Raw genomic sequence first — 27,201 nt, forward strand, 5'->3', positions numbered from 1 at the left:
CCAAGGGTAATTTTGCTAAAAACAGTTTCCAGTTTCATGAGATCAATTCTTAACTGAAAATCATTCCACCCTATCATTTTATACAAAGATTTATTAGGTCTAGAAAACAAACTGAGTGACTTTTCCCTTGTGTATCTACACACATCCACACACTTTTATAATTTATTTCTTCCTTTTTTTAACCTATAATAATGTGAGAAAAGTCCAAGTGAGAATTATGGCTTGGCAGAACTTTAGGTTATATTGAATAGATTTGATGTTGTTATGATGTAAAAACTATTCTTTGCTCCTGTGTCAGAAAGGGCTGTATAGATCATCTTTTACCCAATGACTCGCCTACTTTTCTTCCTTGATGAAAAAAAGTGATTTATTGTCATAAGCTAATTACATTTAATTCCAGTGTGCTGAGAGAATGTAATAGGATGCATGGGGCAAGTGACAAGGTTTGGTGGCTGACTAAGCCATTAGCTATTTTTAATGACCTGCTTGGCCTGTAGCAGTACCTGAGGTAGGAGTAATTGATTTTCCTAGCAGCTGAAGGGTAGGGACAGCTTCCCCTGACAAGACCTCATAGAACAAGGCATTTTTAAAATCTGTATGGTTTTGAGAGGCCATATGATTGCAATATATCTTTTCCAGACAGTGACTTTCCCAGTATAATTAAGCTGAAGCATTATGGCAATGTGTTTTTACAAATTAAATTGCTGGGTTGGCTCCCAAAATGTAAGAATATCAAAATATGGGAGTTCAACCTGTAAAAATAAGAATATATCAGAAAACTACACATTCTCTATCTTTGTTATCAACATATGTAGCTAAGATAGCTTTCTTGGTCACAGCAGAAAGGAAGAAGGGATTTTCTTGATACTCACTGCCATGTGACTGACTTAATACTGTCTTGGAGATCCCCACTGATGAAAAATTTGTACAAATACCTTCTCTGTTGGCTACATTTTTCGTATCTGAAGTAAAAATGCTGCAAGATTCAGGAAAGGAGGTAACAGATCCAAAGTACCTTGCCATTTCTGCATTCTAAGAACCTTGTGTTTACTGTTCTCATTTCTTTTTATTTGAAAAGCTACTTTGAGCTGAAAGAAATAAGTAAATTGTTCTGTAGGTGATTAGATTAAGAAAGGGATCCATGATAAGAAGAAAATTATTCTTCCTGTTGCCAGCGGCATGATCTGCTGTGGCTGTTGTTAACTAAACCAGATAACTGTACTGTCATTGTCCACTGCTGATTGCACTGTCAATCTGCTGATCTGTGGGCTAAAGTTCAGCTGAGAGCCAGTTTTTGTCTTTCAGTATTAAGGAAAGCAAGGAAAATAGCTCTCTTTTTAACCTGTATGGTGGACTTATTTTTAACTAAGAGCATTTTGCTTACTTGTTCAGGCCTGTGAAAATTAGGGAACCCTGATTTAGTATATCCAAAAGCCTCATGGGCTGGGAATATGTGATAAAGTGAAGTAGCTGTGTTTATAGGAGTTTACATTGAGTTTACATATTATTTCCTATATACTTTTTATTTTTTCAACCTTTCAAGAAACAAGTATCAATGTTAAATGTTACATTTTGAAGATAAATAATCCTTCAAACTGAATAGGAAGCTACCAAATTAGCTAAGCTGGAATATATGTGGGTTGTTTCTAAATGAACTGAGGTCACCCTTGCTGCCTCAAGAGGAATTGGTCATGGATTGGATTAAGAACAAGTAAATAAATGAAAGACAAGAATGTTGAAAATGTACTTCCTGTGCTAGAGAGCTCATAGCATTCACATATGAATGGAGAAGGTAGAGACTCTGGTACAGCCATATAGCTCTGTTAGCTTCATCAGAACGAGAACCTGCATTTCCCCAGAGCTTTGCATTGGTTCTAGATGGGCTTGGAACTGAAATTTAAGTACAGGAGTTGCAGCCAACTTTCAAATCCCTTATGTCCTGCCTTTCCCTAAATCCCAGACTTCCTGTAAACTAGAATAGAGTGCTGCTCTATTCTAGTTTGACTGTTTGGTGCATCATCTGTCTTTGAAAAGTGCAAGAGAGACCATCCATTGAAACAGCTGAAAGATATCATGTCACGCAGCTTCTCTAAGAGATCCCCCCAGATAACCCAATGCCTGCCCTTCCCTTTCTGTCACTCCTTTTCTGGGAAATAATATACTAGACCAGTTAGATCCAATATCTGATGAGAAACTGGAGCATATTGCAAATTGATGTGTAATGCAATTTCATATAAACTCACTTTCTGTAGAGACAGGGAATAAATTGTAATTGCAGGTCAGATCTTTATCATTGATTAGGAGATATCAGGGAGTTTTATCCTAATAAGGATTAGTAACAATGTACATTAGCTTTCACTTTGGTCTACATTTGTAATAATTTCATAATATTTGCTGAAAATGGAAAAAAAAAATGAAGAAAAGCTTTTTTTTCGGTGGCCAAAACCAAGTGAGTGAATTTTACTTGTGGAGATCTGCAAGCCTGCAGTGCACAGGATAACAGGGCATTCGTTTGTGGAATACATAATCTCTAAGCCAGTGCTACTCCTGGTTGTGTGAATTAGTAGACAGTTATGCTTTAACAACCTATAGCACAGAGCCAAATATCCCTTGGGGGATCACTGGATGGTCTACTGGCATTACCATCTGCCTTGCTCAGGTGCTGTGCCCTTTCTGAGAATTGGACAATATGCTCTGATAGTGTGTTAGAGAACAACATGTGAGAATCACCCTCAGGAAAATGTCGTAAGAATCAGGGATGGTGTTTGCTACCTGTTGCCTTCACAGTCTTTTCAAAATTAATCCAGTATCCAAGGGGACGAAACATTCCTTAGGGTAGAGAGAGCAGGATTTCTTTTGCAGTCATGGCACTAACTCAGTGTGATTCTGGATAAATCCTTTCCCCTCACATTCATTTTCAGGAGCCATAGAATCAACCATTGAATAATATTTGCTTAATAACATTTGCTGTTATCGTGTGCTGTTAATGACTGCAAAATGCTTTGTGGTCTGTAGGCGAATGGCACCAGATATATTGAATACACAGTGCTGCACAAAATGCTGGGTATGTTTGAAAAGGGGAGATGAAAAAGGGCTGATTGTGAGCCCTTTGAAGTCTGGGTTAAAATTTTCACACATTTCCATGGGCTCTGGATCAGATAGCGAGTGTGAAGAGAGGAATGGGAGAGAAAATCTTATTCAAGGTCATCTACTTGTTTTTAAACAAGGAACCAAGTTGGTGCACTTGTGATTGAGTGCCCTTTTTCCTTTTACTTGGAAAAATAAAGATGAAGGAAACATTACTGGTATCCCATTGATGTGCATCCAGTTTTGGAACAGAACATGGAAACTCAGCACCATAGCTGTCTGAATGTCTCTGTCTGCAAATGATGATCCCCTGATGAACACAGTCATGTAGATGGAAAGAACATTTTATAATACAGCCCTGATCAGCAAATCCTCTTACAAATAGACCCTCTAGCTACTCAGAGTCATGTTGCCTGGTTTATTTCAAGGGTCAGTGCCTGGGTGAGGAATGTGACATCTTGGGTCATTTATATAACAGCCTAATCATGTAACAGGTGAGGAGGGAGTCCCTGTACAGTGAAAACAAATGCCCCTACCATTTTCCCCTGCATTGTCAAGCTGATTATAATGAAGAAAACATGTAAAGTGTAAAGCTGAAGCCAGAGAACCAAGGCTTGGAGCCTACTCAGAGATTCAGAGAGGAGAGAGGGTGGTTGATTCCATGTCTTGTGGCATGGTCCCAGGACCAGTGGTCTGTGTCTGAATCTTTATTTGGTTTCTGTTCAAGATATGATGCCTGAGCTTCTTATATCTGAGTAATGTAAGAGAGGCTGTATTGTTCCCAAAGGAAGAGCTGTCTGCCTTCATTGTCTCTACTACAGACTTCTTAGCTAGCAGCCTGTAAAGCACCGACTGCAGACCAGTGAAATGTGCCCTGACTGCACTTAGTCCCTGATGAGTGTGCACATCAGCTGATAGTCAACAGCTTTTCTCCTTCAGTGAACCTGTGTAAAAATAGAGCTCATCCATCTAGTTCCAATCATCAAAAAAAAGAACATTTATAGTTGTTCAAGATCAACAATTTACTGAGTTTGTGCATACTATAAATTCTGGCAGACATCTTACAACTTTCACACTTATGGACAGCATACTGTTGTATCTAGTACACTCAACCTGATCTTTTAAAAAATATTTCTCCAGGTTTACTGGGGCTTTACTATAGTTATCATTACTAAGAATATTGAATAACCAGTTGCACTTTCTTGGGGAAAATACGTATGCAAGGCAATAGACATTGCTTGAGTCCAGATTAGTGTGTTTTAACAAAGTTTCATAAGCAGTTTCTTTTTTTTAATGTATGTTTTCTCTTACAAGCACACAGTTAAAGGTGGTGTTGTGCATATTTCATGTTACCTAACAAATATTTTATCAGCCTTATTAACCAGGTTAGACAGAAAGAATAGAAAATTAATAGTTTATGTTAAGATTATGTTGGAAGGCATATAACTCTTACAGCTAATATATTTGCCACATTTCTCAGTTGGCAACCAAATTGTTTTGTAGCTGCACAGCACTTCACCACTACGCTGGGCCATTTCCCTCTGTGCACATAATATTTATCATTATTGTGTTCATTAAATCAGCATCCTTTGACAGACTTTCTTCTTGCTTGGGTTCTCCCTGTGTAATGAGCGTCTCATTTACTGTCTACCTGGGTGTTACTTATCTTTTAAAGACAGACAAAGTGAAAGAAGCAGTGGTGCTCTGATGCTGAAGTCACAGTGAACAGGAGGTCTTGCTCTCTATGAGTGTCTGCAAGTGCATCATCCCACTGCCTCTCCAAGTCAAGCAGGATCTCATCTTATGCTCTATGCATGTGTCACAGTCATGGCAACTCCCTTAAATTATCAGCTTCATATTCCGTCCTCATGTGGACACAGATCTAAAGCCTCCTGGATTCCTTGAGAATCGGTTTGTCAAACTAGAATAGCCTTTATTATCCAGGAAAGAGTCAGAGGAAGAGCATGTCAGAAGCATGTAGATATGCAGGAGGAGTGTCTCCCAGCTAGCCACAAGCAGGGAGTACATGCAAGGACCGAGGCAGAGAGAGAAAGTATTTTTGACATCCTTAGGAGATCCAGGGGTAGATGTTCTTTATGCAACAACGACTGAAAATGTCCTTAGAAGTAGAGAAATTCAGGAGACACGCTCCACTGAGAATCACTGGCAAACAAAGAATTGTGAAGGTCTACTCTTGTTTGGTCCTGTTTGAAACAGCCCATATACAGGCCTTCAGCACTCAAGCAGTCAAAACATCTAAGCTGTTTGCAGAAGCTATCCATATGTTTTACTGCCAGGCAACTGAATTCTGGTTTTTAGCTTCCTTTAGTCTGTGCCTAGCCCACCTTTACTGGGAACAGAGTGGTGAGAGAGTGGAAACAATTTAACAGGATTCACAAAGAAGAGAATGATGCTATACTAAACCTGACTCATGGTAAACCCACTAAGCCCTGTGGAAAGCTTTAGTTATGGTTTTAGGACCTTAGATTTGGTATTGAAAAATATGCCAAGAACAGCTCAAAAATGAGGCAATTTCTGCCTTACTGAGGATTTTCCATTGATAATTCCTGTGCAAGGTCTGCCAGTATCTGATATTCTTAGCCTACTGTATGAATGCTGTCTGGAGCACTACCCTCTGTCCTGTGCTTTTCATTCGCTCACTTCTGGAGACAGTCCAGTGTCCCTGATGTCTCTCCATTGATTTAAACTTGCCCTGGATTAAGCTCAGCAGTTGCCTAAGCGTATTAATTTCATGGTTGTTTGTGGTTATGTTTTGGAGATTATAAGGGTACTGACTGTTATAAATATATTTATAGTTTAGCCTTATAAAAATGCAGTGCCTTTACCATGTTCTCATGCTTTTATTATTATCATTACTGAGTTACCCTTTTACCTTTTAAACCACTCTGTGGTTTAAAAGTAGAAAATCCTCCTTAGAAAAACATAGCAGCCTCCTCCATAGTAGAGCATGATTTAATGAGAAATCATTAGCTATGGAGCACTATGACTTGGTTTGTGAGCATTTAGCCTAATCCACTAGCCAGTGCCAGTCCCAGCACGTGGGTCTGAGGTCACAGTACTCCCCCCTCAGAAGTTTCTCAAAGCTCTTTGAGAAGCTGTGCTAACTAGAACAGTGACTATGTCCATATGTCACTAGCTATCTATGGAGGCAAGTATTGAGAACAGGGAGCTAAAAAGGGTTCACATTTTCTTGGCTACCATATCAAGCAGCTTTACGTCAACATCTTCAAGTTACATCTAGCCTTGACCTTCAGCATCTGACTTGGGATTTTCTAGACTGATGTTTTTTAAATGAACAGTATCAAGAGTTTAGAGGCCAGAGTCTGGTCTCTTTTGTTTGGGCTACTACAGAAAATGCACATACAATTGCACCGTGTGTTAACAAAACCACTAAGTCCAAGTGCTCAGTTAAGTGCCTTGGCACATCCCTTCAAACTACACCAAGCAGCTGTTTCAGTCAGACATACCTGATTTCTGTATGTGTATGAACTTTCCATGAAAATCCAGACTAATTTCTGCTGCTAGACACAAACTCACATGTTCAGTTGCTGTTGGCTCCAACCTTAAAACCAATAAGTTTCTCAGGCATCTTCACCTGCAGGACTTGGTTTTACAGGTGTTCCCAGGGCTAGTGGTCTGGTTCAGGCTGTGCACCAGACAACAGTGGTTAGGATTAAGAACCAGTTTCCAGCCTTCCACAGCCTGATTTACTAAGAATTTGCCTTCCACTTTTCCACTTCCAGTCTCCATTGCTCATTTTGCTGAAGCCCATCTCCTCCACATGAAAAACTTGATCTTTGTCAAAGCAAATTGCTTTTTACTGTTGAAATGTGAATTGTCAAGCTGCTTTCTCTGTCTTTGGGGTCTTGAGGCTGTTGTTAATCTGTCACAGGTGATATGTCTGGCAGCTCCCTAGATCAGTGTCTATAAAGCATTTTAATCCAAGTCACACTTTGATCCTTCAAGAACATTTTCCCTCCTTGCAGTAGTGGATGGGTGCAGTGGTAGCTGGGAAAGGTGTCCTTTGCACCATGTGTGTTGCTTGCAGTACTTTAGCAGTTGGTATTCCATGGATGCACAGTGCAGCCCTAGTAACTTAGGGACAGCAGAGTAGCTCCACCCCTCTGTCCTGAAAGATCCTAGCCATTCTAGAAAATTTGTAACTGGAACAACTGAAAAAGATGGTGCTTGCCTGTTGTATTGCACTAAATAGTTTATTTAGCTGTTGTTTTTGCACTGATCACATGGTCTTTCCTCCCAAAAGCCCCGGTGGTAATGGTTCGACCCAGGTTTACTCCTCCCCTCGCCCCTTATTCACTTGTATCCCATTGGCTGTGGCCCCCTTCCTCCACCCCCCCACCTCCTCCGGGTTTAAAAGTCTCCCGCCATCAGGCATTCAGTCTCTTTTTCCCCCGGGATACCACTGTATTCCCCATCATGGATCCCCTGGAGTAATCCCACAATAAAGCTGTGGGATTTTCCAGAGGAGTCCAGAGGAGAAGAGTGCCTCACATCTTTTACTTTTGTCTTTGTAAAGGCTGCGAGGGGCCGAGGGGCCAGAGCTAGCTGGATCAGACCTGAATGGCCCTGGGAGAGACAGCCACTTATGCTTGCTTAGACCACCAGTGTAGCTTATCTCTTCAGCACATGCCCAGAAGACTGTAGATAGCCAAGTCCTTTTTCCACCTGGCTCATTGACACCATCTGCATGTGGTGTCTGACCTGGCAACAAAAGTCATGGTGGGTGTACTGGCCACATGAGTTGTAATGTGCCTTGACTCCTAGAAGACAAATCCATCTTTGATAGGTAAGAACTGGTCACCTGAACAGGGAACTTAGGGCTGTTTGGTGGATTGTGGTGGCTGTGTTAATTGGGAAAATGCCATGCTGCTGGGTTGGCTCTGGAGGGACCCGTGCAGAGCCCTGAGGAGCCAGGCAGAGTGCCCTTGGTATCAGCACTCTGGACAAGCACTAAATGCCAGAATGTAGAACCAGCACACTCACACTGAGATTCATCTGATCTGTCATATTTATAGTGGTCTTCCAGCCTTCTCCTTGTTATAATATCATAGAGCCTCACTGTTGTGATTACATTTATTTGTGCGTGATGCCAGTGATGATTTCTATCTCTGACTAATGGAAGGAGAGATGAGATTCAGAGGGACACAGGGCATGTTTCACACGTCCAAATTACACGTGAAACAAAGCACAGTCTTAGTGTTGACTGAGCTATCCTGAAATCAGGCAAGCTGTGTTAGGCTGAAGTATGTGCTTGGATTAATTAGCAGCCTGGGAACAATGGAAGTATTGTTTTGAAAATGTCTGTTAGCATCTCTGTGTGTGGCTTTTAAGAATATCATCCTGCTTAAAGTTCTTAGAATTGACCTTCAGTCCTATTCTGCAATGTGTCACAAGAGTATAAGTGACATAAGTGACCCTCCTCTCCTCACATGAAAGGTGGATGGACAATCAGGAACTGCTCAAGTTCCTGGGTAGCACTTTAACCACTGGGCATTCTTTCCATAAAGACTATTCATAGGGATACTGTTCATGGTGACTTATAAAAGGGTTTTTCGTGGGGCTAATTACTTCTCAGTCCTGCTTCTTTCCCTAGGTTCCCTTATTTTGTGAAGGTTTCTTTCTTACACCCACTCTGTCCCCTCTTTCTTTTTGCTGTGAAACATTCTCTGCCATGACTCAGACATTTTGTTTTTGCCTTGCACAGCATCCAAGATGCAAATTGCAGCTTGAACAGCTTGTTGGAGCATGATGCTCTAAACAGAATAATGGATTTTTTCCCTCAGTTGAAGGAGTAAGCAAGAATCAGTTAAAGGCCTCTGCCTAGGTGAAGCCTGGTAGATGACATGGATGTTTCTGCACTGTACTTTCAGCCTAACAGCTCCCTACGGAAAAGGTGGTTGTAATTATTTTCTGGAATTATCTTCAGGTTTTTTATCGTGTGCCCACACATGCACTCTTTAGTTTTTAAGATTTCAGACAATTAACTGCTTCTCTAGCAAAGCCTCATGAAGAATATTCCCTCTTGATTTGTTTTTAATTGGAGTGTTCCTACGTCATCAGTATGCTCATACATAATTTAAAGAAAACATCAGCTCTCTTCCTATTGTCAGGTTGGCTGCACATGGGTTTAGAGTACATACTTCATCTGTACTCTTATTCTCCCTGTGAGGGCTTATTCTATTTCAGACTGACTCTGGCTTTCAAATATATGGCTGAATGGGGGACCATGGCCATTGCACTAAGCTGATGCTTATAATGAGGCAGATGTCACCTTCTTATCCTCTCCCATCCTCTATCAATCTCAATTTCTAACAGTTTTTTCACTGTCTATGCAGAAATCAAGAAAGTACAGAATCACATGAGGGGTGAGGAGTGAAGAACACTGGAGCTTTTTCTGCATTGTACCATGCATGGTGCACCATAGAGCAACACCTATCAACACACAAGTAAATGCTGAGCAAGCTAGCTGGGATACAGAAATGTACCTGATCATGGTAGAATGGGCTAATTCCTTCTCCTGTAGAAGAGTGTCAAACAGCATTAGGCTTTCTGTCAGGAAGATCTAGGTCTCAACAGAAAGGGAGACCCAATAGTAGAAAATAGTCTGTTTTCTGATGACAGCTTTTTCTGAAGCACTAGGTGGTTTTTGTAATTTTTAATTAAGTTAACATGAGAATCATGACCAAATCCTTGGTGTTATGCTCTGGCCAACTGGAATTAGACTACTCTCACAAGTTCATTTTGAGATGCTCCAGTGTGTCAGCACCATACTGCAGTCTGCTCTCTGTTAGGCCTAAGACCTTTGTTGACAAAAGGAGATGAAGGAAAATTCCAGCATGGGAAATCAGGTATGTGTTGCATAGCTCATCCTTTTTACCCAGGGTGTTTGGCTCTGTGGACACATTTATATTTTGATATTTACTTCTGCTCATCCCACACTGCTTTATTACCCTCTTTATTTATTTGGTATGGTCTTCCAAGAAATAGACCGAAGACTGAATCAATTTTTTAATACAATAAGCAGGAGAATAATACATATCAGTCTGTTGCTCTTTCTTTCTTTTTGTTTGATCAAAAGGCTTAATTCATTAATACATTCATGCTGTAAATTTTCAGCTCACAAACGTGTAACAGCAGCTCATTATCTTTTCAGATATTCATACAGCACATGGTGGAAATATGTTATTAACTTTATTGAATATGTAGATAGAATTTGGGTGTTGTGGTACAAGTGAATATATCTGACTTTGCATAGTTGTTTAAATCTAATTCAAATAATGAGATCAACGGGCACAACAAATGGAGAACAAGTGCACACATGTACTGTTTAAGTAGGCTGATATCCTTCGATGAAAAGGTCACCTGCATGGTGGGTTATGGGAAGGTGTTATGTGTATTTTTCTGGATTTTAATAAGGCTTTTGTCTCTGCCCTCCACAACATCCTTTTGGGCAAGTTGCCCATCTGTGGGATGAATGGATTCATGGTGTGCTGAGTGGTGGACTGGCTGAAAAGAAGAGCTCAGGCTGTTATAGTGAATGGGGTTACCTCTGCCTGGACACCAGGCGCCAGCAGTGTACCTCAGAGTTCAGTCCTAGGGTCAGTGCTGTTCAACATTTTTAACAATGGTCTGCATGCAGGAGTTAAATGTACAATTAGCAAGTTCGCCAACAATACCAAACTGGGAGGTGCTGTTCACTCTCTTCAGGGACAAGAGACTTGCAGAGGGATCTAAATAGACTGGAGCACTGAACTGTGATTAATTGGATGACATTTAATCAGTTGAAATGCTGGATTCTGCATGCTGGAATGGAGAGATGAGTATAAATTAGGAGATTTCACTGTTGATAGTAATGCTTTTACATTAATAATGTTTAGTCTTTTTAGTTGTTACTGTGATGTGAGTGAGGGGAAAGCGGGTGAAATGACATCTTGGGGGGCTTGACAGGAGCCTGGTCAAACTCATTTCTTTGGGTTTGGGCAGAGTACAGAGGCTGGATGGAACGGTGGCAGTGACTCACCTAGGCCCTGAGCAAGCACATATGCTCAGTTCACACCAAGGGGGAGGTGCTCCCCTATTGCTGAGGAACTCTGTCCATTTGTATCAGACAGGGCACAGGGGGCTGGTTGGGTTTAACAGAAAAAAGTAATGACCTTTACCCATGATATGCCTTTCTTGCTGGTGATCCTGAGACTGTGCTGTGTATGTATGAAGTGGGTGCAAAGCACCAAAGCACTCTCAGTCACCATTTAAAATTAATGTCATGGAGATCTACATATTTACTGTGCCTGCCAAACAGCACTTAATTACTCAGAGCCCTTTTCCTCTTGTCTGCTTTGTTAAATAATCCAGAAAGTAACAGCAAATGATAGCTCAGGTTATTGGGCTGTGAGTGCGGTATTTGCTGTGCTGCAGTGTTAAGTGCAGAGTCTGTGATATGTGTACTGTAGTTCACTTCTGCAGAAAAGGTAAATGTCAGAGGCACCTGGAAAGCAAGTAATGTTGGACCAACCAGAGAGCAAACTGCAGGTTTTGATGCTATAAAGGTTTAGGTTTAACATTTCTAAGCAGTATGGAAGGATGTTTACGTCACTCTTGTCTCATCTAATTCTCTTTCTGAATTGTAATTAAATATTTTGGAGTAGGTGACTTTTCCCAAACCAGTGTGGCACATTCAGCAAATAAAATCCTTGGGCAAAAAATTGTTCTTGATGATGCTACAGTTCAGTGTAACAACTGCAAGTCTGTTACAATTCAATGACTATTTCATTGCTGATTTTGAATTACATTTATGGTCATCAGTCAGTTTCTAGAAGAGAAGTGGTGGCAGCTGGAGTTACTTATGCCCTTCATTGCTTGCCTCAGCAATACAGTTGTTGTTGAATAAGCCACAGACACTCAGCAGTCTCCAAGGAGGTCCCCTAAGACCCAGGAGAAGGCAGAAATATGAGACAGAAAAGCACTTTGTTATATAGATAAGAGTTTCTTCACAGCCACCTCTAATTCTCCATCAGTGTCAAATTCACTCTAAATAAGGAAAATAAATAAAGGAGGAATTATTATTACATCTTACTTTCCATGTAAGATCATGTCTGAATTTATTTATTTATTCTATCAGGATCTTCTTTTGGTGATGAATATATCCGCTTCCAAGTCAAAGCTTGTTCACTTTAATAGGGGTCTGAACCCAAGCCAGAGTCTTAAGTAACTTCAACCTTTAAAATAATTTGAGCAATATGTTTATATTAACTGAAGCAAAGCCTTATATGCAGTTTCACACAACCATGGAAAAATAGAATTTCAGTTCAGAGACCACAGGTTGTACCAAAGGCCCATTTTCATTAGTTTGTTGAGAATTTGTTTGCTTTTGTTCTTTTCTTGCCACTTTCTTAATCTGTGATCACATCTCCTCCTTCCACTTATGCTTCATTGTTAGCTTATTTTTTCGGTTCTCATTTCTCTGTTTTCTTTGGTCAAGGGTTAAGAGCTCTAAACACAGATTAAAATATTTATATCAACATTATCAGTTGGTTCTGCTTCAATTGGCAACTCCTCTGCTTTTCAAAGATGATATTCGAGGTACTGTGCTGGCTTTTTTCTTTTCAAAGTTATTTGGGAAGCTTTCCCCAAATTCTTTGCTGGTATTAAATTATCCTAGTCATCTCATCTCCTAAGATAGAGGAGCATGCATTTATTTTAAGAAATTACATAATGGCATATTCTTCAGGTGGCTTCATGTCTCTTTCACTATTTTCACTCTGGTTCTTGACATTTCCCTCATTTTTTCTGTGAGATAGAACCATCTCTTCTGCACTTTCATGTGTTCTTCATTATTTGGGATGATTTTCTATGTTCTTCATGATGTGGGATGATCTCTTTGGGATTAGGTTCTGCAGTGTGATGATTTGTCTTGTTTGGGCAAGACCTTGAGAATTTGACCCTGCAGGTAAACTAAAACGCTCATTCTACAAAAATATAGCTGAGACCTTTTTTTGTATACTGAGCTTTATCATGACAAGGCTTTAATGCTAAGCTGAGCAAAACTTCTTTTACTCTTCTTAAATGATTTAAAGATAACCTGGGGCAAAGTGAGTCGTGGTCTTCAAGAGGTTAAGTCAGATTTTTCAAGTAGGATAGAAGGTAATACACTGTTTCATTTGGAAGTGACCTACAGTGACCATCCAATCCAATGGCCTGACCAGTTCCAGGCTTTTATGTGTTAAGAAAGCATGTACAGAATATGTGCTGCCTTGGCCATTCATGTGTCTGTTGGCACGCTCTTTGATTGATTCCCTCTAACTTGAGTTACAGTTTATCCAGTATTCCTTGCAGAGATATATCAGCTGAGATCCTGAAAAATATTTACATGTATGACTCTTAAGGCTGAATTCAGTTGAATTTGGTCAAGCTTCACAAGCTGGTGAGACTGAAATGGATGTTGTTCAGGTATGGAGTTCAGAAAGACAAAGACAAGCCTGTTGTCTCTGATCTACAGGCACTTTTTTTAGTCTTTTATTTTCAGCATGTGGGCAGTCCTGTGCCTTTTATAAACTTCTCAAAGCATAGGTCCATTCAGCGCATCAGCCAAACACATACCAGAACCTTGTAATGTGAGAAATAAAGTAGCAGTCCCCCGTGTAACTACTCTGTCTTGAAAAGTAAATCTAAGCACAAGCACTGTTTATGTTTGATAATGTGTTATTAGCAGAACTCCTGCCTACGGTTCACGCCAACAACTCTGGCACAAAGTGCCACTACCAGTGACGTTCATACTCTCTGATTGCAAACACTACTGTAGCCTTAAGGATGCAGGCCAGCACCTGTTGCTAATGCAATAAATTTGGACTTGAAATCAAGTTTTAAAATAGAAAAAAATCAGTGTCTGGGTGTTAAGGGTCCGACCTCAGTAAGTTTTCCAAAGAGCCATCTGGTCTTCTGCCATATCTTCTGGTTCACCCACAGACCAGTTTCCCTTCAGCTTTGTTGACATCTCTCTGCTTAGGAAATACCATGACTCTCCACCAGGTTTATCTCATATTACAAAATCCTTAATACTGGGCTGGAAGAGGTTGAAAGGTCTCTCCTGACCTTACAGGAAAGAAGCCTTATTTCAACATGGCTACAGGTTTGTTATTTCTTTTTTCATCAGTCCTGTGTTGCCAAGGTGTATTTATCATGAGTTCCATAATATTTGATGTCCTGAAAAACAGGACCTAAAATATAAAACCAAAGTGCTGATGTCCCAGCTCTCATTTTCAAGTGGTTAAACAAGAATCTCAGCCTTCACTTAAGAAAGACATTTCAAGGCTCAGCATTGTTGAGAAGTAATTGGAAACACCTGAAACACTTGAAAATTACTGAAAGTGAAAAATACTGGAAGTGCTTATATACTCTGCAAATTGAGAAATCAGAATATCTTTAAAAATAGAGCTCATTATTTTTATTTTTTAACAGAAGTGTTAAAAACAGAAGTTTTTAACACTTAACATGGTTTTTAAGTTACTCTTGAGATTTAGGAACAAGAGCAGTCAAGTCTTTCTCTTTGACTGTCTGTTTTCCCAAATTACTTACGCTGTTCTGTTATTCAAACCTCTCCTCAAGTTGAGTGGATCGAATGGAGGACGTGGGTTTGTCTCAGCACCTGCCTTTGCTGAGTTTCAAGTTGAAGGAGACCCACAAAGGGAGCCTGGTGCCTGTTGGTGTTTCTCTTCTACAGCCAAGCCACCTTACTTCACCTTTTTTATTTCCATTTAGAAAAGCTCAAAAGGTTCTATCTGTTTCTTGAAGTTTGCTGTGTTTCCCTTTGTGAATCACAGACTTTCCTGCCCTAGTTTATCTAAAAAAAATTGCTGACAAGTGTGTCATCTGCAGCCCTTGTAGCGTGGCTGGGTCAATGCTCAGTATTTACAAGGGAATATTTTTCTCTCAGATGTTTGAATTCAATCCATACTGTTGTTATTTATTAAATAAATAAAACTTCATTTCCTGTTGTCTTATTTATTAAAGACTAAGGATTTATTTTAAATGTTAGGCTTTATGTTTACTCTCAGGTCGGGGAAGACTTTTACTCCATATAGTACAAGTGCAGGTGTGATGCTTCTGTGCCTTGGAGCACAGGAGAATGAAGAAGCACAGTGGGCTCCCTGAACTGGGTATCTGTGCTGGGCTGTACTTGGTCTGACTGGGCACAACTCTTCATTTCCCTGCAATGGCATCTGGTTTGTGCCAGCAGGAGTGAAAGGTGGCTCAGGTTTGGTGTCCTAAGCAGGTTGAAAGGCTCACTTTACCAGAATGGCTTTAGGAAAGTTAAAGCAAACTTGATGAGGTTTTGAAGCAGGCAAACTTTGTGAGACAGGCTCATCATCACCTCACTCTGTGCTAAGGAATTTGGGCTGGAATCTTAACAGCTTTGGAGCAGTGTTTTCCCATACGGAAGGGTTAAGTCAACATTAGAAGTGGATACTGCAAGTATAAGTTTTTAGATAAAAACTTAGATAAGGGCTAAGTTCAGTTCCTAGTTTTGCTAACTAGTTGTCCTAGGACTTCATGGGAACCATTCTTTCTCTGCCTCTGTTCTGAATTTTGGATATTTTCTGGTCCATATCCCATTTCTGCCTTCCCTCAAGATACATTCTGTTTCCCACCCACACCTTTCCTCATCTGAGAATTACTTTACTTTCTGAAGAGGAGTTCTGTGAAATGTATCCTACACAGATGCACTGCTAGGGTGGAGCTGGGAATAGAGCATGGGTGGAAACAAGGGACTGGGACAGGGATGAGGGAGAACAGAGGCATGAGCCAGCAGTGTGCCCAGGTGGCCAAAAAGACCAATGGCATCCTGGTCTGTATAAAAAATATTGTGTCAAGCAGTACTAGGGAAGAGACTGTCCCTCAGTACTTGACACTGGTGAAGTTGCACCTCAGTTTCTGTGTCCAGTTCTGGGCCCCTCATGAGAAGAAATATGTTGAGATTGTGGAGTCAGTCCAGAGAAGGGCAAAGGAGCTGGTGATGTTTCTGGAGTACAAGTCCTATGAGGAACAGCTGAGAGAATTGGAGTTGTTCAACCTGGGAGAAGAGGAGGCACAAGGGTGACCTTATCACTCTACAGCTATCTGAAAGAAGAGTGTAGCAAGGTGAAGGTCAGGCTCCTCTTCCATACTGTGCCAGGGGAGGTTCAGGCTGGACATCAGCAATATCTTTTTCACTAAAAGAATGATTAGACTTTGGAATGGGCTGCCCAGCAAGGTGGTGGAGGCATCGTCCCTAGGCATGTTCACAAAATGACTGGACATGGCACTTAGTGCTATGGTGTTGTTCTCATGACAGCATTCCATCACATGTTGGTCTCAATGATCTTGGAGGTCTTTTCCAACTTTAATGATTCTATGATATGGGACAATATGACACTGCAGCTCCAGGACAAGAGACCAGAACTGCTCTTTTCCAGCTTAAGATGATATTTTACTGTCCCATCAGAGGCCTTCATAAGCCCGTGGTGTGCACACAGAATGAAAAGCAGCCTAAGTAGTCAAGACAAAGTTGTGTGGGAGATGGGCTTCCATCTAGGTCAAGTATTCTCAGGGATGATCTTCCTGTGCCTAATTTTAGTGCACAGCCTTTTCCACTGATTCCCTGGCATGAGTGCTTTCTCTTCTGGTTCCCTACTGTTTGGAGTTCTTTGGCTTCCTTTGCCTGTCTACCAGAGTCAGTGATCAAGCTTCTCCAGCTTCTCTAAGCTTATCAAAGTCTCTTTCTCACTGTAACCTACATATCTCAGCAACTGGCTCTCACAGAACTTTTATCACCTTTATGGTCTCTGAGAGTGACAGAGGGTTTGTTTGTGTGTGAATTAATATGCTGGTGAAAGGAAAATCAATAAAGAACAAGGCTACAGCAAAGCAAATCCTAACATTCCTTTATTGAACAAGAGGGTATGCTTCTAAACATGCTAAAAATGCTTGGAATATGGAAACTCATTGGCAGACACCACTGTTTCTTATGAAGCTTTGCAGCCTTAAATTGGCACATGGAGTCATCACAGCCCTTGAGCCAGCAGCACCAAAGCCATTGCTAAGTTCACCATTGAATTCATCAACTAAGAAACTGAGCCCTAAATTCTGACTTGTTCAAGAGTGAAAATACTACCTCTGATCTTTCTGAAACAGATCAATATTCTTTCTTGTTGGACTGCAGCTGCACAAGTGTTGTGCAGTGTTGAAACATGGTCAGTTTATACTTTATAGGCAATAAGATCTGCAAACTGGAGGAACTAAGGTCACCTAAGTCACTAACTTTGTCTCTTCTAAACCAAGATTGTATTACCAAGGGAAGATGGATGTCGTACAGGCACCCACAGTGGAAACCAAATCCACCTGAAATTCAGACTCCTGAAGAATGTCATATCCATATTTACTGAGCATGAATGGGCTGACTTTCTCCTGGGTTTGCCCAGACCAGAGTTCTTGGTTAGTTTTATCATCAGAGATTTTAAAGACAATATAAAAGAGACTCTTAGTAAAGCTGGGCTAGTCTTCTGTTTTTATTGATGGATCTACTCTCATTTTTATCCGATACTGATGTCTTCCTGTTGTAAATGCCTGGAATTCTCCTGTGTGGGCAGACCTTTGTTGCAGTGGAGTTATGCTGAGGGCTGTAACAGGTAATGCCAGGTGCAGCCCATCAGACACCTCCCAATTACATTTTCTGCACACTTCCAGGTCTGAGAAGTTGGTTGGGGTCACTGGATTTGTTCCAAGTACAAAGTAGAAGACAGGAAAGTCTAGTGCATGTTGGGAAGCATATAGTATGTTTCCACCTCATTCAGAGGAGCTGGGAAGCCATTTCTATAGAGCTGCTATGTGAAAGGAAGTTGTATGTGTTTAGAATGGCTACATGTATATATAAGAAAGGTAACTGCATATGCCATAGATTTGTGTATCATAAACATGTATGTCATAAGCAAATTTAATTGCAGGATACAACTGTCAGTGCAGCTTGAAAGAATCCTCTGAATTCACTGTTGCAAGCATGTAGGTTGGCAATTTACGTATTAGCTCCAGAGGGAAAGAATTATGTCTTCAGCAGACAGGTGATGAGTCTTGGTATATTTTTGTGAACCTAACTGATCGTCTCCTGTAATCACTAATTTTATCCCACCCTGCCTGTCCCCAAGATTTCCAAATGGAGTGCACTCAATCTTTTAAACATTCTGAAATGGGCAGTCATAGTCTGTCATCCTGCAGACAATAAATTTCCACTGACGATCCCTGCATGAAAGAGAGACAAGAGAGAGGTGTTAGTGATCCAGAACTGCAGAAGATGCTATACAAGTAAGAGTAACTTTATACCAGGTACTGGTATGGCAAGAAAAACATCTGTCTGCCATTAACTGACCTTCATCTGAGTGCTCTGTGTTTTCAAGAGCCAAAAGAACATTAAATATATGTGATAGTTACAATTCCCTTACACTCCTTTACAAGATAAGAAAATCAGCTCTCTGAATAAGTAGGTCTCTGAAGACAATGAATCCTGATGGTGAACAGTCCTGAATTGACTTTTAATCAGTGACCAAGAGGAAAAGGATAATTCTATCAAAAGTTATTGTCATGTCATATATTGTTCAGTAACGTGTAAAAGGTGAATAGTACTTGGGTGATTTTAAGCTATGTCTAAGAGGGGAGTTATCCATACAGCAAATATTGATTTCTCATCCTTGATCAAATTGTATGTGAGGAAGAGTAACATTTATGAATGTAAGGAGAATTTATGCTCTTCTCAGTTTGTGATTGGTATTCTCTCTCAAGAGAGCGATAGGAAACCTAACAACTGTTAGTAGGAAGCCTGACTGGAGCAGTGGGATTCAACAGTGGAAGCCAGTGATTTAGTGTCCAATAGTCACAACAGGCTACAAATTTAATTTCCTCTGCAGCTTATTGTACATTAAATTTTCCTTTGACAGATAGGCATGTGATCAGAGGATCAAATACTGTCCTGCTGTGAAGGGAATGTTGAATTTAGGCTGCTTGATACTGGCTAACTTGAATTTAGATCCAAACTACAATCCTTGCAGATGACAGTTGTCATTTATATTGATAATGGCTAGTCCTCTAAGAGGTTTCTGAAAGCTTGAATTCTGCTAATAGTGATGTCCTAAAGATGAGGCATAGGATGGGCAATGTTGGTAATGGGTGATTTAATAGGAGCTTGCATTTAAAGACCCCTCCACCAAACTGGTGCCAGATTTCTGCCTCTTGGGAATGTGCTGAGACCCCCTGAGCCCAGATTTTGGTATTAACTGTGCTTAAATGGTGTCATTGACTGGGTGACTCTGTCCTGGAATAAGACTAATTTGACTATTAAGCCCTGTAGGTATACATTTTGTATCTACCCTGTAGGTATAAAATGTCTCATTGCAGCTTTTGTTAACTGAGGTTTTTTAACTGGAAATTTACTGCGCTGCTAAGCTACAAGTTTATCCTGAGTGTCATTTGGAACTGGGTCTGTGTCATGCTCATCAGCAAGTATGATGTAACAGTTATATAGTTTGGCTTCGGTTTTCTTTAGATCTTTCCTAGATGTTTTAAACTGTAATTTCCTGGTAAAATTGTTACCAAAGGTTAATGAAATGCAAGATTCATTTTTAGGTTTATTTTAAGAATAAACTTTAAAATTATTTGGTCTATGTGCATACTTTTCAAGGACAGTTATTACTCTTTTGGTCATTAAGTTACCAAGAAAGATAAAAAAATAAAGAGGATCTCTTTGTGGAAAACAGAATTATATCGGTCAAAGTTAAGGTCTGCTACGATAGCACCCATTGTCAGAGAGACTTTTAGCTCAAAATCTTAGATCAAGTAGGTTTTCTAAAATAGGACGTGAAATTAAAAGTCAAGCTCTTTAAAAGAAATGTATTTTAGTCACCTGAATTAATACTATCCTTTAAAATACTGGAACAGAATTATTTCTGAAGCTGTCATTTCAGCTTGGATTTTCTGACACTAGCATACATGGTTGATGCATTTATGGCATATTACTATTTTTTCCCCTGTTACTTGTGTTTGAACTCAAGCATACATGCCCAGCTTCTCAGGATGCAGGCAATTACTTTGTACTATTGCTGTTGTGTGCTTAATTCAGTAGCTATCAGCCTGTTTCAATTTGTAGATCTCTTAAAAGTTTACCAATGGGGATGCAGATGCCATCAGGAATTGCCTTATGAGGCGTACACTAGAATATATCTGAACTTGCCTTTGCAGATCTTAACACCAGTTAGTAGGTGTCATCCCCTCCCAGTTGCTAAATTAATGCATTTTCCTTGGCATTGGGAATCAATATTGAACTGTCTCTTTTGCTTTCCAGCTGTCATGTCCTGTCAGATTTGAATTATTGATGTGTAGAGAAATTTCTTTTATCTCCAAATATTTTTGAGTAATCTGTTTCCAATTAAGTTAAAAAATTCTGTGAATTCCTATTCAGATTGAGTTTGACAAAATCCTCTTTCATTGGTCATATGAAACATATTAGGGACCTTAAATACCCTATAATTTAGATCAGCTGAGCTTGGTGGATGTTCAGCTTGTCTGGGCATTTCAAACATACTTTACTGTTGGGGTATCTGGCTGTTGATTCATTTTTCAGTGATGATGTCTGAGCAGTTAAGAAGTAACTGGCTATCCAGATGACCCAAACAAATGGAGCAGAGAACAGTTTTGTAAAAGAAACAAGCTTATGACAGCCTGCATGTGCTATTTTTATACTACATAGCAAAGGACAAGCTGTGGTGGCTCTTTCCAAGAACACCTGGTAATTCCCACCTCCCTGTCCAACGTACTTGCTGCAGGTTGGGTTGTGAGTGTTCCAGGTGGTGCCCTCTGGACCAGGAGACTGTTCCAACCAGATCACAGCCACCAAGCAATGCTCCACCAGAAAGTCATACCATCATCACTTGGCATGTTTCAGAGCTCAGGCTGAAGGTATTATGTTGTTCGGTTTGTGGGTTTAATTTTGGGAGCTATTTTGCCAAGGGTTTGCAATGTGTATGTGTATGTGGGCAGTTTCAGTTGTTTACAGCCTTCTTCAGATAGCCCATGTCCTTCTCTGAAATTTGATTGTATCAGTCTGTCTGATAGAGATACTGCCCTTTCCTGCAAATGTTCCCTTATTTATGGCCTTAGGTCATCCTGTCTGCTTCAGTGTTATCACCACACTCCTAAATGGGCTCCCGGAGATACTTCAGGCCTTTCCTAATTTTTTCCAGCTGCTTTTGTCTTGCTTTATAGACAGTTGTTTTCTCCTTTTGACCTATTTAAAATGAGACTGGAAAATGTAAATAGTAACCAGTTCTGAAGTCTGTTCTTCCCAAACAAGCAGTTAAAACTTTTGATAATAACTACAAAAATAACTCTTTCATTCTTTCCTGCTACACAGGCATGGAAACTCACTGACAGTGATTACAGAAGTGTTGGTGGGCATAGCATCATTCGAAACTTTCTATGTCCTTTGCCACAAGCATCACATGCTGTCTCAAATATCCTTGTATCAACAGTGACCACACTGATGCAATGTCTTAGGGAGTAGGAAGGGAAGATATGATTTCTGCAAGTTTATTGAAGAAGTCTAAAAATACCTACCTATTTGAAGTGATCGGGAAAGTTTTAACCGAAATACCTTCAGAGGCTTTTTCTTGCCTCTTGTTAGCTCAAGAACATTGTCCATATGAACTAAGTCGTAACGACACAAGTTTAATGTGCTTGAAAAGAGGAATTAAAAAATGTTCACAAAAACAAGTGGAAATGTGCATGCTCCAGGCAGGCTGAGATCAGAAGACCTTTTCCTGCTCCTATTCTGCTTCATGAGCTGCAAAGAATCATTAAGGATGACAAATTTGCTGACTTTTGTGATTCATCCTGCTCAGGAGGAGTGTTACAGCCTGAATCTGAATTCTGAACTGGTGTAGCAAGATTTTTTTTCACCTCATTCTCTTGGCAACACAAATGGTTTCTGGTTGTTCTGAAAGCTGAGGACCAGAAAGTTCATTGGTGCAGAAAACTTTTCTAGTTTGCAATTCGTAAAATATTTTCTCTGTAGTTTCAACCTGCTACTGTTGCAGGTGTATGACTGCCACCAGAGCAGAGATAGGACAAAGGTGTGCTGGTGGCTTCTTCCTCTTCCAGGCACTGTGGTCCTGTGAGGACCTGTACTCCCAATGTACATTCCCATGACGCTGCCTTTGCTCCAGTCACCCCACTGCCACCCTCTTCTGAAGGCTGCCTTTAGCAGCCAGAGACAGCAATCTGCTCAGAGGCATAGGCTACCTCGGCTGCTCTGCTTTCCAGGCCTGTCCTTGTGGATTCCAGACATCCACATGTGATGGAGTCTGGATTCCAGCTACAGAAGAATGCACTGTCTGCATTATTTCCCCTACTCTCTGCCACAACCATGAGGAACAAGGATTAAGGACAGCACTGGGAAATATTTAAGATGAAAAGCCCAGAACGGGGCTATCCCTTATGACCTTGTAATTTCTTTATCTAAAGTGATAAATAGATACCCTTGAGTCAAGTATCTATGAAAGTTATTCTGCCACTTGTAGGAAGAATTTGCAGACACAGCTTCCATTTGTTAATAAACAGGATAATGTATTTTAGCCAGGAAATTATAGTTATGGACCTGTAGTGGTCTTACAACATGTTGTCATTCTGGAAAAGCCTCCTTATTTTAGGTTGAGGGATCCCTATGGTGAACTTCGGCAAGCTGAGTACATTACAGTGACAAAAGCACTTTGGCTGCTTTGAGTGTTATTAGAGAGCGCTTGAAATATTGATGTCATTAAATTCCCACTTCTCTCTTCTCTCCCCCTTCTCATGTAGCCCATCTTGGCAGAGCATTGCAGCACTCCTTACCTTGCTGTCTGTATTTTGCTTGATAACAAATGCTTTAATATATTGGGGCTGAGGTGCCTAACAAAAGACATCAGCAAAGAAATAGCTCACTATTGATGTATTAGAGGGCAGCTTAAAAGAATCAAGATCCCTTTCCCACAATCAGGTTTCAGTGACTGCTTATACTCTTCTTAAACCTGCTCTGTTAGGATCTCTGTGGCCCTAGGCAGACTACAGTGTGGGATTTATGTTAAACCCAAAGTTTAAAACTTTGCAGTTGTGCATAGTAAAAAGGGAGAAACGTTCCTTTTTGACTGAACAGAAAAATTGTGAATCCATTTGCGTGACTACAACTTCACTAGCCATAGGGCCTCTCCCAAGAGGACTAGCAAATGCCAAGAAATTGCCAGAACTGATCAATAAAATGTAGTTAACTCATTTTCTGGAAAGGGATCAAGGTGCATGGCACTGCCTGAATTCCTGGAGTGGATTGAATCTGTTAGAATTGTGTTGAAATAGATTGGGCAGTTTAAAGCATTCACATCACAGTTTGTACAGTATCTGCATGCTGGCAGATTCCCTGCTTCTCTGCAAAGAAAAGTGGACCAAAATAGGTCCCTCATTCCCTGAAGGCACAGAGTGTTTTTACTGAGCTCAATGAAATATGCTCCAACTAGAGGTAGGTGAGAAAGCATACAGAAGATCTGTTGCATTTAGTGAAGGTCAGATTCAGCCCAACCTACCACTGCTGTATTTTTCACTGCTCAGATGGACATGGCAAATTATCCCCATTAGCATGCTCTGCTCCTGATGCATGACTCTGGACAATGAATCATATGTACTGTGAACTTTGGTCCTCAGAATTCCTAGTGCTTTGCTAAGTACCACAGCAGATGGTATGTAGCCATGCTCTGTTGGGGGGAAATAGAAAAGACAGGCATTTTAAAGTTTCTAATGAAACATATGAAAAGCAAACCTGTGCACAGCAGAGAAAGTTGTGGTTGCCCCACGGATGTAATAGTCGTAAGTGTACATCATCATGTCCATATCTTCTCCATAGTGTCCTGGATATTCTGTTGTTAACCTTTACATTAAAGAAAAAGAAGATAATATAATTTGCCATCTTATAGAAGAGTCCAGTTCAATGACTACAACTAAATTAGTAGATTTCTCCTGCATCTTTAAAAGTTCTTGTTTCTTAACAGCACTACAAGATGCAGTCTCACGAGACTGCCTTTCTCCTCTATGCAACTAATTCAGGTAGCTATTTGAATAAAATTGAGCAACTTTACAACAGTTAAGAGCAAACTGCAGTATTGGAATATATATATACACATCTGCAGCTCTGGGATAAAAGCAATCTGAACAAGAAGATAAAACTTGTCTACTACTTATGTCTTTATTGCAGGGATTTGCTCCAGCAAATTTTCCTCTTGTGAAACTCTTTGGTTTGCAGCTGTAGACCGCAGTAAATGTTGCCAAGTAAGGTGGCACGAAGCATTTATCCATGTATGAATTGTATTAAGTGAATGTAACAATTAATCCATTACTCTTTGTTCTTTCCTCTCTCTGCCCAATTTATAATGTAAAAATATGGGCCTGAACAGTATTTGTGCAGTGTATTTGATCTGAGGACCTCAAAGTGCTTCTTCAATTATTAACCAAATTATGATAGCTGCTTCCCTGGGAAATAGGCAAGTAATACTGTAATTCATTTTACACATAATGAGCAGATTCAGGAAGGGGCTGGAAGCTTGACCAGTACTTTCTGTCAACATTATATTTGAAGTCTGAATGGAAGCCTGGCACTCCTTGTATTAAACCATTTTACATAGGTGCTCCTACTGGAGTTGTCAGCCTCACTATGAAACAGCAAAGAGAAGCATCAGGTTCCCCATGAGGGAGATGCTGAACCAGTGGAAATATACAGCCCAGCTCCTGTTGAGACTAACATGGTTAAGACACATTTACAGAAATCCTGGCAACCTTTTTCTGACTTAATCCAGCCCAGCAGCAGTACTTGAATGATGCTTGAAGGTGATTGAAGCACATTCCAGCCAGCACTCATGCATGTTTACATTTTGTTAAATCGGTGGAGTTTAAGCACAGGCTTAAATACTTTACTCACTAGGAATATCGTTTTTGGGATGGGTTTGAGCTTTTATGAGGTGCTTTGGGTGTATTTGGAGCTCAGACCTATAACTGCTAGAGAACTCAGAAGCAGAAAGTTTGAGGTACTCTGGGCTACTAGGTTGCTTTCCAGGTCATACTCAGCTTTTGAACGGGAAAGATCATTCAGTTAGAACATCATTCCTAACAAATCATTTTTCCTTAACAAATGAAAAATGTGTCTGCATATGAAACTCAAGCATGACCTTTTAAGAGCTTCAAGTCTAATCAGTCAACTTCTTTGAATATATCTTGTTCTCATGCTTCCTTTCCTTTGGCCATGAAAATCATCACACAGATTCTGACTTAAAGTACAAGGACACCCATCTCAGAGTGTGTTTGGAAAGCAGAAAGTCAGGCCTAGTCACAGTGTCTGTTCTGACCAAGGACACGTGGATGTGCAAAGCCCTTGCGGTGCTCTGCCATTGGTAAGAAATAACAGTAGTATTTCACAGGTCATGCAGACTAGCAGAAAGAGAAGAAACCATGAACACTGCCCACTCAGCCAGAGGAGAGTCCCCATATTTAGTTTACTAATTTGAAATCTGAGTGTCTGATTGTGCATGTTCAGAAAATCCAGGGTCATGGAAGGTTTTAAAAATGAAGACCAGCTACAGACCAGCATTTAATTTTGCATTCTCCCATTAAGTCCAGGTTTTGACACTTTGTTTAGCTATTATTATGAGAAACCACAAAGACATGTGTTTATATATGTTCTACCAAATGTGTTTCAGAACATCTGTTTGGCACTCAGCAAGGAAAATGTTCTGTAATCTTGACCAGCGGTATGTGCTGGGCAGATGAGACTGTGCACCACACAAGGTTAAAAAGCTGCTTTTTTCTCTACTCAGAAACAGAACTGAATCAGTTCTTTGAACTTCTTTCATGGGCCTCTCAGTTGAAAAAATAAATCTGATTACAAACTTCTGAATTGCTGTGGTCTCACAGACCTTTCGCAGAGGCATGCAGTGTTATTCTGAAGTGCAGTGGGAGTCTTCATTTAGCTTCCCTCTCTTTTCTTTCTGACTGCTGTCATCTTCCCCTCCCTCTGTATTAACTTCTCCACATTACCATGCAGCCTCTTAAGGCTCCTCCACTAAGAAATGTTCAAAAAACAAATCTATGCAATCATCAAAAATAAATTATCTGGGGACTTGAGCTGCTTTGAAGTGTGTCTTGTTTCATAGGCAGGTGCCTAGGGGCTACTTTTGTTCTGGAGAGAAGAATTATAAATAGTGCTATGACAGCAGTGTTCAAGTTCACATGAGTCTGTGTGGTCTAATTCATTTCTCTTTGATGACTGCTGTACTCATTTCTGAAACTGTTCTCCTAAGCCCCTGCATTTCAGGGTTGTCTGGCTTGCACCGTGTTCTTTAGAAGGAAATGCAATTGATCGTTCATGTAGCAGGGTTCTGTGGTATGTCCCATTCCTTTTCTATTATCTCTATTTTTGGAATCCTGAGGGTAATTTACACAAAATGTGTCTGCACTTAGAGATGCCCTTGTGTTTAATGCATAGGGATAGTAGTATGTGGTTTTCTCATCTTGAAGGGGAGAAAGGTCATTTAAGACACCCATTAAGGGCCTTCCCAAAGTGGTCTGCCTGACACAGTGTCACAGACATTTCTTTCATGAAAACTCCTCTCTTAGGATTTCCCTGCTGAAGCTGAGAAGTTCAGCAACCAGACATAAACAATAGGTTATCTGCTGCTGTGGAATGTAACAGGTCTGCCTGGATTGGCCCAGTTTGGATGTTTGGAGTTGGTAGCCAATCCAGGACTGAGCTTTCTTGGACGCAGTCCGGGAGAGCGAATTTTGTGATTCATTCTTTACTTTTCTTAGCTTAGGTTAGCAGCTTCTGGAAACTCTCCTTTCTTTTTCTTTTTAGTATAGTTATAATAGATGTATATATCATAAGATAATAAATCAAGCCTTCTGATCATGAAGCCCATCTCGTCTCTTCCTTCATCCCTGAAACCCTTGTGACCACCGTCAACAACACAGGACAGTGGTTCTCTCAGG

At 40.4% G+C, this 27,201-nt stretch overlaps 1 protein-coding gene across 1 annotated transcript in view; it reads right to left on the minus strand.

The window, feature by feature from the left end:
* Positions 1-17,019: 17,019 nt before the first annotated feature.
* Positions 17,020-27,201, minus strand: part of DPT (dermatopontin) — a 28,497-nt gene continuing 18,315 nt past the window's right edge. Inside the window, exons 3-4 of the mRNA XM_005420626.2 lie at positions 23,987-24,094; positions 17,020-18,396 (exon numbers count right to left, since the gene is read on the minus strand). Of these exons, the coding sequence (XP_005420683.1) occupies positions 18,330-18,396; positions 23,987-24,094 (175 nt within the window). The 3' untranslated portion in view covers positions 17,020-18,329. The remainder of the gene's footprint in view (positions 18,397-23,986; positions 24,095-27,201) is intronic.

Source organism: Geospiza fortis, unplaced genomic scaffold, assembly GCF_000277835.1.
Source record: "Geospiza fortis unplaced genomic scaffold, GeoFor_1.0 scaffold1, whole genome shotgun sequence".
NCBI classification, from domain to species: Eukaryota; Metazoa; Chordata; class Aves; order Passeriformes; family Thraupidae; genus Geospiza; species Geospiza fortis.